Source organism: Eurosta solidaginis, chromosome 1, assembly GCF_040869045.1.
Source record: "Eurosta solidaginis isolate ZX-2024a chromosome 1, ASM4086904v1, whole genome shotgun sequence".
NCBI classification, from domain to species: Eukaryota; Metazoa; Arthropoda; class Insecta; order Diptera; family Tephritidae; genus Eurosta; species Eurosta solidaginis.
The window spans coordinates 377575662-377589654 of NC_090319.1; the positions used below are offsets into that span (position 1 = coordinate 377575662).

Genomic DNA, 13993 nt, shown 5'->3' on the forward strand with positions numbered 1-13993 from the left:
GGATCCTTAAAACTTCTATGCCTTCTGGACTTTTCTAAAGCATTTGACATGGTTGATGATAATATTTTACACACGAAGCTTAAGCATTATTTTGGATTTTCGAACAATTCCTTGAAACTTATGATGAGCTATCTGAAGTGCAGGGTACAAAAGGTGAAGTCAATGGAGTCGTAATCTAGTTTTAAGGGTGTGTCAGCGGGCGTTCCGCAAGGGTATATCCTAGGACCTCTTTTGTTTAGTGTATTTTTGAATGATATGTTCTCAGTTTGTAAATATGTTAATGTACACGCATATGCTGATGATATCCAAGTGCACTTGTCTAGTCGGATTGGTCTTGTTGAGGATTTATATTTTAAAGTAAATAGTGATCTGTCAGCTATATCCCAATGGGCAAGTGATAACAATTTATGCCTTAATGCGTCTAAGTCATATGTGTTGCCAATATGTAATAGAGAAGCGTATGTTGAGGATATTCCAGACTTGTTTATTGGTAATAGTGCTCTACAGTTTACAAGCAAAACTAAAATATTAGGCTTTGTCGTCAACTCTAGGCTGACCTGCTGTGATCACATTAATGGTACTATCAGTAAGGTGTATTGTATCTTACGTAGATTGAGAATGTCTGCGTCGTTCACGCCTTTGGGAACTTGGCGAAAATTAGCTAAACAGCTCATCATTCCCCACATAACATATGTTGAACTTGTCTACAGCAAGCTTGATTCAATTTCCGCTCACAAAATTAATGTCCTATTTAATAATGTTACCCGTTATATTTATGGTCTAAAGAAATTCGATCACATATCCCAATGGAGGAACGATATTCTGGGTTGTAGTATTTATGAATACTTTGCTGCTAGAAACTGTATGTTCATATTCAAATTACTAGAATGGAAGTCCCCAAATTATTTGTATGAAAAGTTAAATCCAACAAAATCCGTTAGGGTTCATAATCTGGTTATACCGAAATACAACTACTTGACATCATCCAGACTTTCCTTCATGAACGCTGTAAGGCTCTGGAACAACATCCCAGAGTCTGTTAAATCCGTCCTGAACAGGAATAACTACAAGGAAATTATACTTAACTACTTTAAATCCAGTTAATGAGTGCGATTGTATATAACTACTTCCTACTATCGGTCTACACTCTCTGTCCTTTTCGTCTTTCTGTTTGTTTTTTTTTTTTTTCTCTCTTCTCTTTTCCCATTCATTTTTCTACTTAGATATAAGTTCAATTAAATATAAATTTAATGCATTTTATGTTAATTAAAAGACTTTTAAAAGACTGTTGTCTTACATGTACAACCGCTGTTTGTTGTTAAATAAATTCTTAAATATTGTTTGAAGCAGATATCCAGTATTTGGTATAGTTATTCCAAATATCCAAAAAAAAATTTAAATAGGAACAATAGTGCAAGTGGAGGCGAGAATCGTAAAACAAAAGTTTAAATTCTCAATGTTAACTATATTTGGTATACATACATATATGTTCCGTATATGAGGTTAGTAAAGCAAGAGAAGTAGAATGTTGAAGTGAAAGTGGGAAAGAAATTCAGAATAGAAGTGAATCAAAAATTCGATATATCTAAGTATTTATTTAATGGGGGTAAACAATATTTCATTAATTCTATATATGAGTTTATTCAGACGCAAGAGGTAGTTGGCTTGGTAGTGGGAATGGAAGCGCGACTGGTAGGGGGAATGAGAGTGCGAGAGAAACAAATATTTAAATTCGCATATTTGTGGGGGTATGCAATAGTTAGCATACATATAAAATATTCTCTAAATATGAGGTAGTTTAAATGAGCGAGTTAGAGGGCGTGGAAATTTTAAATCGCTATATCTCCATAATTATTTGAAGAATGCACCCAATATTTGGTATATATGTAGATTCAATGAAGAAATTTAGGTGGGTGAGGTAGGTGAAGTGGAAGAGAAAGTAAAAGAGGAAATGGCAATGAGAGTGGGAATTTGCTTTCGAGTGTGAAAAAAAGGAAGAATTAGAATAAGTGAAAAAGCGAGTGGAGATAAAGGTATTAAGGAAAGAACGGGTATAAGAATGAGAAATGGAAGAAAAGTAGTATAGTTATAGAGAGTGAAAAATGGAAAATTCCACTTTTAAGCACAATGTCTGTGGGTACACAGGTTTTTTTTATATAAAAAACATTTAAGAAATCAAACAGAGTAAACAATTTTTAATTTAAGCTCACCCTAACCATACCAAACTGGACTTTATTGCAATCCATGCATGTATGAACACATATTTCCGAGATGGGAGCAGCAAAACCCCTACTGTCACTAGAAATTTTCACAATAGACCTGATAACATTCACGAAGGCCGTTGGGGGCTATAATTTTCGGCGCGGCATAGCGCCAAATTTAAACAACGTGACATCAGGACGAACAAGGCGACATCTATTTCGATTATAACTTATAAATCTCTTCAAAGCCTTTTCTCCGGGGAGTGGGATTTGAACTCGCACTTCTACGATGATTGAAGTATTACAAACGCATTCAGCCAAGCCATGCCTTAGTTACTGTAGAATTAATCCCAATTGCCCGCTTTGTACGTTCTGATTAATTTATTTGTTTATTTTCATTTATTTATTTATTTTTAGTCCACAAATTTAACAATTAATCAGACTAAATATAATTATTGAATACAGATAAGTTACAGGAGCATACAAAGTGAAATTTATTTTATAAAAAATGTATTATATTATTAAATCAGTTGTCGGAATGGACTGTGATGCCCAGCAAGGGGAATTGATTATTAGTGCTGTCGGAATGGACGTGATTTCGAGCAGCTGATGTATATTTAAGACACAATAATTCGGACTGCGGTGTGTGGGAGGTTGGAAATAACGTGATTCCCAGCCATCCGCGCAAAATTACTGGAGCTGGTGATAAGAGTGGGAGTGGGAAATCATAGCGTATTTAAGGTAGTCAGTAGATATTTTTTTATTGCGTAGAGTGAGTTATACGTATCAATGTTTTTGCAGTGCTTATTCAAATCAGTACACAGACAATGAAGAGGTTCGTCCATTTCAAAATTCGACCTGCATGTGCTTATATGAAGCACTTGATAATGTGTAGATGGTCTAAAGGGATTATTAAATATTATCACGTTGTTTAATTTTTTCCCAAATTATTAAATAAATTATAAAATAAAAATTGCTTCAAATAAATGTTTTCATACATTTAAAAGCAATGAGGGCAATCGCCGCTTAATTCATACAAATCTAATTCTATTTTTGGGTAGTGACAGTTAGTTGTCAATAAAAACTAAAATATAAGTTAACTGCAGATAACAAAATAATAAAATCATTCCTTTGTGTTTTTGCTTTATTGTGGTCTGTAGATGTAATCAGCCCTAATCACTACAGTTTTCACTATCATTAAATTTTTGGCTATTATTCCAACGTTTAGTGCACAAAGTTTTAGTGCTCTGTGCCCAACCATGTTGCATCTAAAACAATTCACAAATACGTTGAATTGTTGTATTTCATCGTAATCTCTTTGTGGGATCAATATTTTCTCTGCTACATTTCCACTCAAAGCTCTTTGAAAAAGTTTTATGTCTGCAAATTAATCTTTATCGTTTCCAATATTTATTCTATTAGATGGGATTATCGTAATCCCAAGTGGGTAAATTTATGGAATTGATTTAAACGAGTTTAGTTAGCATTGCCTATAAATATGTCATAAGCGGCTAAATGAATAATTCAATTACTTATGTTGACTATTTTATGCTGTAGTTAGATGATACAAATAAGTATGTATGTACATTCAAATATATATGAAAATATGTTTACTCCTGAAATATTTGCGGCGCTCACATAATTATGAGTTCGAAATATGAGCTGCAGATAATATAAAAAAGTTTATGCATAAAAGACTCATATTTGGCTCCTTCATTATAGCAACTATGAGCCCTAAGCTGAGACTGTATAACTAACAAAGCAACTTTAAAAAAAAAAGAATCAAATTATTTCTTAAAAATGTTTTCATTTAAATAAAATTCAATTCATGGTATAAGAAAAAGGTAGTCCGATTTTTGTTATGAAATTGTCACTTTTGATTAAAAACCAGACTATTCAAGTTCCTTTTGATGGCAAAACTTAGCAGGCTTCGTGATATGGGCTAGGTGCTTTCTGACTTCGGGCACTCTAGCCTTCTTACCAGGTTTGACTTTGCCCTGACAGAACGGACTAATTATTGTGTGATGGGCTCCCTGTGCAACCTTCCCAGCAGTCATTTCCCCGAGAGAGGAATTAGAAAAGAGATTCATCTGGGGCACGGGAGCAGTGAAATTGTTTACGGACGCGTTAACAATATCTTCGCCGATAGCCAAGCGGCTATGAAGGCCATGAGTTCAACTTTGGTGCGATCGAGGGTGGTATGGGAGTGCCTGACATCGAACTACTTCATGATTAAGATTATCTGTGTCCCCGGCCATAGTGGTATCCCGGGCAACTGACAAGCGGATCTCTTAGCCCGCGTCATCCGTACAATTGAATGGAATGAACATAGCTGTAGGGATTTTGAGATGTCGATGTCCATATGTGGTCTGCTCCTACACAAATGGTCCTCGAGTTAGCTTAGCAGGGCGGACAGAGCCCGTTGCAAGGTGGCAAGATCCTTCTGGCCAGAATTGGATGGCAGGAGGTCTGCCGAAATTATTGGGTTCACTAAGACTAGTCTATCAATGGTCATTGAGGTTTTGACAGCACACTGTTAAATGCGAGTCAATGCGGTATGCCGCAATATACTGGAAAGCCTATTCTGCTGCAGCCTTTGCATGTAAGAACTAGGCGCAAGTATTTGGTCGCGGCTAACTTGTATCTGCGGACGATTTATCCAAGGTTCATCGGCCTCATTAGAAATTATATAGTTGCTATGCAACGATTTTCTAAGTAGCTATAGCTACGTCACAGTTGTTTTATGTGGTATCACAACGGACTTTCATGCGGTCCAAATGAACTCCTATACCAGGGCAGCTGCCTCCTAACCTAACCTACCCCAACCTATGGTTAATTTGATGTTTGACGTAAGGCTCATATCTGACGACCAGCAGGGAATACATTCGTAAAAAGCATAAAACTCCGAATTGAGATTCTTTTTTAACTCACAATTGATTCCAAATGTTTGCTAGGTAAACCAATGTGCCTATCTGGGTTAACTACTAAATTTGTTTAAGAAAAAATTCAGAAATTGATTTTGATAGAGTAAGCCTTTTTTTGATGACCGAGTAATATTAGATATGTTGTAGTCAGCTATTCACAATGTTTATTGTACATGATATTGATGTGTTAATAAATATGTTATTTTTGTTTAGTTTAGAACAGAAGTCTCACCCCAATACCCCAGTTTCAAAGACTCATGGTATAATAAAAGTAGAGTAAGTATTGTTTTTTCGTGTTGTGTTGATAAACTTAGGTACATATACTTTCCTAACAAAAATACACTACATTCAAAGGTATCAAGCGCACTTAGTATTTTATTATGTACATAGTAAAAAGCAGTTTCAGGTAAATATTTATTCTAATTTTTCAGACGTTCTAATTTTTAATTAATAAGCCAGATATGAGCTTTTAGCAAATACGCCGCGCACATTATTTCATGATGCCATAACATCAGATAAATAACACCACTATTCGATAATGCAAAATGGCCTTTATTAAAGTTCTTCACAATAATAACACTGCTACTGCTCGACAGATGGAATGCTTAAATCAAACTGATTCTCGCGCCTCTACTGTTGCTGCTTTTATATTGTGTGATTTCCTCGTTGCATCTTCTAGGTGCTTCCAGAATTTACTTAGTTACTGGTATATAATTATAACTACACACGTGCATCGTGTGTAGCTCTCATATGCGCGTGTATTTGTGTGTTTGTGCGTTGCTTCTCCGCTGCGTGTACGTACATATGTGTAGACATAACGATTGATTCGTTTATGTAGATACATAATGATTGTTGTTGTTGTTGTTGTAGCGATAAGGTTGCTCCCCGAAGGCTTTGGGGAGTGTTATCGATGTGATGGTCCTTTCCCGGATACAGATCTGGTACGCTCCGGTACCACAACACCATTAAGGTGCTAGCCCGACCATATCGGGATCGATTTATGTGGCCACATTAAACCTTCAGGCCATCCCCTCCCTCCCCACCCCCAAGTTCCATGAGCAGCTTGGGGTCGCCAGAGCCTCGTCTGTTAGTGAAACAGGATTCGCCGCGGATAGGTGAGGTTGACAATTGGGTTTGGAGAAGCTATATATTGCGCTGGCAACCTGAAGGGTTGCGCTACACAGCCCCTTGAAACCGGTATTATAGTCGCCTTTTTCGAAAGGCATACCTACCGCGGGTATATTTTGAACCCCTAACCCGCTGGGAAATACAATAATGATTGATTTATGGATGTGCATACAAGTCACTCTTAGCATCGGTTTAGAGATGATAATATCCCTTAGTTTTGCTAATATTCGTCACAATATTGTGAAAAAAAAATCAAAACCACAAAAGATCAAAAATTGATTTCAAAAGCTGCCAACATTTCACTGTGTCAAGCTAATTCGCCGACGATTCCAGAAGAATCTTAATTGGAACAAGTACAATAAACCATCTTCATGGAAGAAGAGGAATGTACTTTGATCAAATACTTCACATAATGAACTTTAGAGACCAATGTTCCTTCAACAAGCAACCGGGAGAACTGTAAATAAGCTACCAATAAAACGTACGCAATAAGTCTGATGGCAGCCCACAGAAAAAATATTGCTAATCGTATTTTTGATTTTCATGCCGCCAACAGATCTGCCGCTTTTTTTCGGCCAACCACTGACCAAAGTGGTCAGGCTTTTTCAAAGGAAATATTCAATTTATATTCTTATTTTCTGCATTGAAGTTACGCTAAGAACAAGTAAGGACGGGACTGCCTTCGACTGCGCATGAGATGACGATGAATATCATATCGAGGTTGTAAGGAATGTATACTGCATATAAGACCGATTTATAAGATTTTCCAGACAATAATATATACCGTATGTGTAAGCATCTGGTGATAAATTGTGGAAAAAATATCTGTTGCATGTTGGATATATGTCGGAGTAGTCCGATCCGGTCGGTTCTTAAAAATGTCTAATCAGACAAAAAAATATACCCGCCCACCAAATTTAATCAACATATACCAAAAATTGAGGGACTTTATGGCATTCAAACAGATAGACGGATAGAAAGAAGGACATGACGAAATCAACTCAGCTCGTCGTCCTGATCATTTCGGTACACTTTTTAGTGAGCCAATCTTATTTCCTTAAGGCATTATAAATAAAAGACTCGTGACAAACTTAATTGCCTTTTATTTTCATGAAAGGTATAGAAACACGTATACCGGTGCTGGTCATCAATCAAAATTTTGCTGCACAAATCCGCAGTTGGTTAACGAGCTACACAAACATTTCAAAACACAAAACCGCAAATAAGCAAATATTTTCGCGTCGTTTCAATTGTTTGGTGTATTTTAAATATTGAACATAGGCAATTTTTTTAGCCTTATAATTTTTTTGTTCGTCTGATGGTATTTATTTATACCGGGCCTAAAAAATTCCACTCAAAATTGTGGCTTAAGTTGCTGCATGGAGCTGCCAGATACAAAACAAATGAACAGAAGTGAAATTGGCTGCAGAGCTTCTGCACATCTTTTTTGGATTTTACTCTTCACTGAAATTTTTTATTTGGGTACACTTTATTTGTTTTCCATAGCTTCCTCTGTAAAAATTTAATTGCCTCGAATTTAGGAAAACCTTATAATTGAAATGGAATTTTTCGATAATTGTGATAAAGGTATTTGCGGATGCGGAGACAAAACCAATAACGCCGTTGGGCACTTGAGCACGACTCCGCTAATACACATATATGTACAAAGTTGGAGTTTGATAAGAGATCTCTGCTCTGCCATGTGAGATGCTTGAGGTAAAGAGGAAATCACTACATATATGATTAGCTTGACTTTCGAATTGTACGTTCATCTTAGATCCCTGGAGACGTATCTGCAGAATTGCCTTGTGATGCATCTACACCCCATTGAGGCTTTTGTAGCATTGAAAAACTGTGACTCGCAGATAATTTACCAACGACACATTCCCGAACAGCAATCCATACAAGGGGATTACTAGTATGTGAAAAATAAAAAATAAATATCAGCGCCTTACTTGGGCTGATTCCACTACGGTGTACATTTTTCTTCGGCAATCGTTTTGGATTATCAACCTTTTTGTAATATTAGACAGGACTCCTGTAAACTTTCCTCTCACAAAGGAGGTCGCCTGCGTAGTTTGTAGTATTTCAATTGTTACATGAGTTCTTCCACCACGAAACTCGACACGAGAACGGATAGCACCCCAACCTGTGAGCTATCTTTGGAGTTTTATGTATGTAACATGGCGTCATCAAGCGACGTTTCGGATATTCTTGTCGAAGTAGCACGGTAATGCACATTCTTGTATGCCTCTGACTTACTTTTTTATATATACTCTTTTAAGTCTTAAGTGGGTTGTGCTGCCGAAAGCACCGCTCCTCCGCAATCGAAATAACACAAAAGTTTTGTGATCAGAGTGAGACGGAGTAGCATTTGCCGATCTACGCGTCTTATAGGAGTACTGGTCCAGATTTTTGCACTATAGTGTTGGATTTGGGACCCGTTTTAAACACAAAAAAGTCTTGTAATGCAAGTAATTTCCTTTTGAAAAAAGAAAAAAATAAATAAATAAAAAATTTGTCCGAACAAATTCATTTGTATTACAAGACTTGAACTTTTGTGAAACGGGCCCCTGATCGGACTATCTATAAATAATTTTACAATGAATTCAAATAAAATAAAACCAGACTTACTCTTTGAAAGTCCGCACCAAACAATAGTAGTTTTTTTCCTTTTTTGAATACGAAAACGTCCCACCCTCTCCCTGAAATGCTTGGGATATATACATGAATGTTCCTTGTAGTTCCCATTCGATGTAGAAGTAGGGTATGACTCAAGGGATTCTATTGCGAATCCGTTCACGACTTCATGGAAGTGGCTGTTTGTAAGGTGCCAGTATGCAATATGGGATTCCTTAATTTTTTTTTTATAAGCCTCGGAGGACAATGATAATGGCGACGTGGTAACTGTCGTTCTGGAGGGTGCAATTCTATTAATTACTAGATAGCAAAGGTGAGGAGAAAACCCGATACCCTTGTCGCTGGAAAGTTTCGTTAGCCGACTATGTCGAAGTAAACATCGTAGTAATCCGCCCAAAAATTAAAAATACATCGTGCATCTCCGAACTCTTCGCCGACATATTTAAATTAAGAGGTAAAAAGAGTCGAGCACATGCCTCCGGATTGGAATTTAAGTATGTACGGCGTATTTTGCGATAAACTGAAGCTCAACTGAACGAATTGATTAAACCCCATCAGTGTGTCTTCACACCTGGTAAATCTCCTATCTATCAGATCTTTATGGACGAATATTAGAAACACTAAGGGTACTATCATCTCTAAGCCGATGCTAAACAGTGACTTGTATGCACATCAATAAATCAATCATTATGTCTACATATATGTACGTATACGCAGCGGAGAAGAGAAGCACAAACACATGCATATATCTTATCTGTGATGCTCCTAAAAGTAGGCAATTATGATTGTGCAAGTATCAGTCACATCTACACGCGCATATGAGAAGCTAGAAACGTAGTAATTTTATAGCTGACAACTAACTAGTAAATTCTAGAAATGGAAGCGCCCAGAAGTATGCGAACGAGAAATCACAGAGTACAAAAGGCGGCAACAGTAGAGGCACGACAATCAGTTTGATTTAAGACGCTATCTGGCGAGCAATAGTAGTGTTATTGATGTTATTGTGAAGTACTTTAATAAAGGCCATTTTGCATTATTGAAAAGTGGAGTTATTTATTCAACAGTTTTGTGATTCGAACGTTAGCAGAAAGTTGCAAACAAGAGGAATTGCACTAAATTCGTTACAGTACATAAAACGCTGGAGAAGACTTCAAGGCAGCGCGAAAAAAGTTTTTTGAAAGCTGCCTTGTCTGACTTTAAGTTCCTTGCTCCGTAAGGTTTGGGAGGGACCTCACCGAGCTACTCGATATCACGAAGTTTCAGACAAAGCGACTCATTTTCGAATGACTTCTTTAACCTAATGCTGGAGAGGATAACTCTAGGAGCAGAACTATACCGATATGGCACATTTGTCATACGAGTGTAAAATTGCTGGCGTATGCTGATGATACTAATATTATTGACTTAAACAAATGCGTCGTGAGTTCTACCCCTTTGGATTGGATAAAGATGCAAAAAAGTGAGTCTCGCGGTAAATGAGGACAATACGATATACTTACTGTCATCCAATATACATTTGGCATATTCGCATCTTGGCCGCTACGTCACTGTACTTATATAGTTTCGAGACTGTGAAGGACCTTGACTATCTAGGAACCAGCATTAACAGCAAAAACAATAGCAGATTATAAACGAAAGGGAGAATAACTTTTGAAAACAAGTGCAACTTTGGACTGAGCAACAGAGGCAATTGAAAAGTCTATCGTGAACGATCCTTTGCTGGCGTGTGGCTTGAAATCATAGGCGGAATCAAGAGAAGATGATGGCTCTTGGAGTGTTCAAGAAAAAAGTTCTCCAAAAGATTCATGGTTCTGTCCGTGATGGCAACGGCGAATATCCAAGTGATGAGCGTTTATTTGCTGCACTATCTTCATATTATACGCTTTGATGGCTAGTTCATGTTATTAGCACGGAGGAAGACGCTCAGGCCAAGTAAGTATTTTAATAGACTTGCTACGAAACGTCCAAAACCAGCTATGAGATTAAGCGCAAATTAATGCTGAAGTATTGAAAAGATGCTCTGGTCTTTGGAGTAATTGAGAGAAAATTTCTCCAAAAAGCTTATTATTTTTCCACAATGCGTAGGCATGCATCAAAGAAGATTTCATATTGAGCTGTATTAGCTTAATATATTATGCTTACGTGGAGCTTTACGAACAAAAGTCCAAAGGCTCTGCGGATAAGGTCATATTATGCGAATAGGGTGACGGTGTTCCAACCAAAGAAGTTCCGTCTATCAACACCGTATTGCGATGGAAGAGACGTGTGATAGACTGGTAATCCCTTAGTTCTTTTTCTTGCACAGACAAGGAGATTAGCTGAAGGGTTTGGGGAGTTTTATCGATGTTGATGCACCTTTGCCGGATATTGATCTGGTACGTTCCGGAGAAAAACACCATAAATGTACTAGCCCGACCAATGCGGAAACGATATGATATGACTACGTTGAACCTTAGAGGTCATCCAACTCCCTTCTTCCGTGAGGAACTTCTGCTCCCCAGGGCCTCGCCTGATAAATCAACAGGATTCGCCAAGTAAAGGTGAAGCTGACAATTGGGTCGGAAAAGCCATAAATTGTGCTGGCAAAATCGTCTCGACGGATAAACTCGAACTTATGATGACGATGACTTTTTTATCACGAAAGGATTGTGGTAAACATTAGAAAGCGGTGGTTTTGGTCTTTATTAAAAAAGTTTATATTTTCGTTTTTATAATTTTTATTTAATTCTAAAACTTTCGTTACAACCAACGACTTAATTTACAAAAATTGCTTAGTTACCAAAGCCATATGGAGATGTTTTATGCACTGGAACATAATATACACCACTCGATAACTTATTTTTCTCAGAATCACCCATTCTTACACCGCTATATTGGCTATCACAAGTTTTATTAACCAAATTCATATAACTTCCACAGCGCATGGAAGGGAAGCTATTAGAACGCACAGCCTCAGCATAATATAAGCATGCATGTTGATGATTACATCCAACCGATGTATAATCTATACATTCTGGTTGCTCAAAGCCACCATTCGGGTAAAAACTAACCTTACCAATTGGTTTTACAAAACCCAAAGTACCACTACTTGTCTGTATGGACTCAACATATTGAGCATCGTTGCTATTGAGACGGTTATCTGGCTGATCGTAGTGTTTTAGTGGTATGGCAGGATCTAAACCAATGATTGTGTGTATTTTTCCCGAAAGAACATTTTTACCAACAAAACCGACTATATGAGCACCCAAACTAAAACCAATAAGGTGTGTGTTATCCAACGACATGCCATGATTTTCAACTAAATAATCAATGACATTGGCAATTTTCTCTCCTATACCAGGTAGAGCAACAACGGCAGAAGCATAAGCTTCATCCATGGAACGTCCCCAATTTACTAAGATGACATTATATTCACCTTTAGCCAACCAGGCATCACGTATCAGAGTGATGAGATCTGCTGTGTAGTTCTGAGTATAGCCGTGGATTATAAAACGTGTTGGGTTGTTGGGATTGAAATTCGATTGAGAAATGGCATTGGCATTAATTGTTATGGTTTGTGCTTCTGTTGGATTTGATTAAGTATAGAGATAGAAGTCTATAGGTGAAGCCGGTTTGTCCCTTATTTCAATTTCTTCATACTCGACAAGTTGATTTTCACCATCCTCAATAGTCACCCATACAAAGCTGAGGTCAAGTTGTGAAACGTACCAGCCATTTTCATCATTGATGCGCCCATCGTTGGTGTCGGCCAAAGGTCCAGCCTCGACTAAAGCAAATATAAGTCAATATCATCTTTCTTACTTCGTAATACTTAGGGTTTTCAATAATTACCTGTTAACGCCAAACTTGCTATAATAATAAAAACCTTCATTTCGTGAAGAATATGTAAACTTGTCTGAAATCTAAACCAAACTGCTCTCTATTTTTATAGGTTGAGGGTTACATATTCATATGAATGTATGTAATCATGCACATATATGTAAAGCAGAGGTAAGAAAGTTTTCGAAAGCAAACACAACTTTGTTTGTTGTTCTACATAAATCTATGGAAGTGTGCTTTCAACTCAATTAAGTTATGGACATTGTAGCACTTTTAAGTGTAACTGAGAACTGCGACATTAGGTTCCCAAGCGTCGTCACGTTTCAAAGCGATCGTAATTTTTATCACAGCTTGCTTTTGCTTTTCCCGCCCTAAGAGGATATATTTGGGAAGGATGTTCATGAAAAGTCCAGACCCTATAGAAATATTATAGAGACCGATCACTGGTTTGTAATATTTACTTTATAACGTAGCTAACGGTTTCTGATAGGGCTTTTAATTTTTGGTGAGCAAACAATGAGGACATATTTGGTCTATGTCAGATCCTTACGGTTCATTGAGTTCAACCTAACGTGGCAATATAAATGTATAAATATTATTTCTCCGTTCCTCACAAGTCTAATTCCTATATACGAACTGGCGCTTATCAGAGGGACAGCTGTCATTGAAATTTTTGCCCGAAGCGCTAAAATGTGAGCTCAAAAGCTGCTACTTTTGGAGATCAACCTACAGCGGTATCAATTTAGAATACGGAGTTGCAGCTAATAAGTCCCCGGGACCCGAGAAAATGCCAAATATAGCCCTAAAATCCGCGATAAGGTCTAGAACATAAGCATTTACGGACCTCTTCAATGCCTGTATCCAAGAAGGCGTCTCCCCCGCTCATGGAAACTTCAAGGACTGGTTATTTTGCTGCAATCTGGTAAGATGTCCGACCAGCTATCCTCATACAGGTCACTTTGTATGATGGATTCGAAAGGAAAGATTCTCAATCGTATTATTAGTGAGAATCTGGAGCAAACGCTGGTAAGTCAAACAGTTAGTTTGAATTTCGAAAATCAAGATCCACGATATATGCTATACAAACAGTTGATTCGTGAAGCCATAACCGGAGGTCGTAATAAAACGAAGCTGTGTGCACTGATTACTTTGGATATAAGAAAAGCTTTTAACACCGCGAGCTGGATGCCGAAGTTGACTGCGCAATGAAACTTTAGCACTCTTACTTACCTGCTCAGAATAATTGGTAGCTATTGTAGCGACAAAGTAATTATCTTTGAT

The 13993-nt window shown here is 37.4% G+C and overlaps 2 protein-coding genes across 6 annotated transcripts in view; one reads left to right on the forward strand and one right to left on the reverse strand.

Moving 5' to 3' along the window:
• The window catches only part of RYa-R (RYamide receptor), a 417850-nt gene that overhangs the window by 60166 nt on the left and 343691 nt on the right, over positions 1–13993 (forward strand). The window lies entirely within an intron of this gene.
• Positions 11613–12778, reverse strand: LOC137245211 (phospholipase A1-like). The gene is made up of 2 exons (XM_067775519.1): positions 12725–12778; positions 11613–12659 (listed from the first exon to the last, which is right to left on the reverse strand). The coding sequence occupies exon 2, from the start codon at positions 12268–12270 to the stop codon at positions 11665–11667; it is 606 nt and encodes a 201-aa protein (XP_067631620.1). The 5' UTR covers positions 12271–12659; positions 12725–12778; the 3' UTR covers positions 11613–11664.

Excerpts from the sequence above, each read along its gene's own strand:
- LOC137245211 (XM_067775519.1), bottom strand. The coding sequence starts at position 12,270 with ATGGATGAAGCTTATGCTTCTGCCGTTGTTGCTCTACCTGGTATAGGA.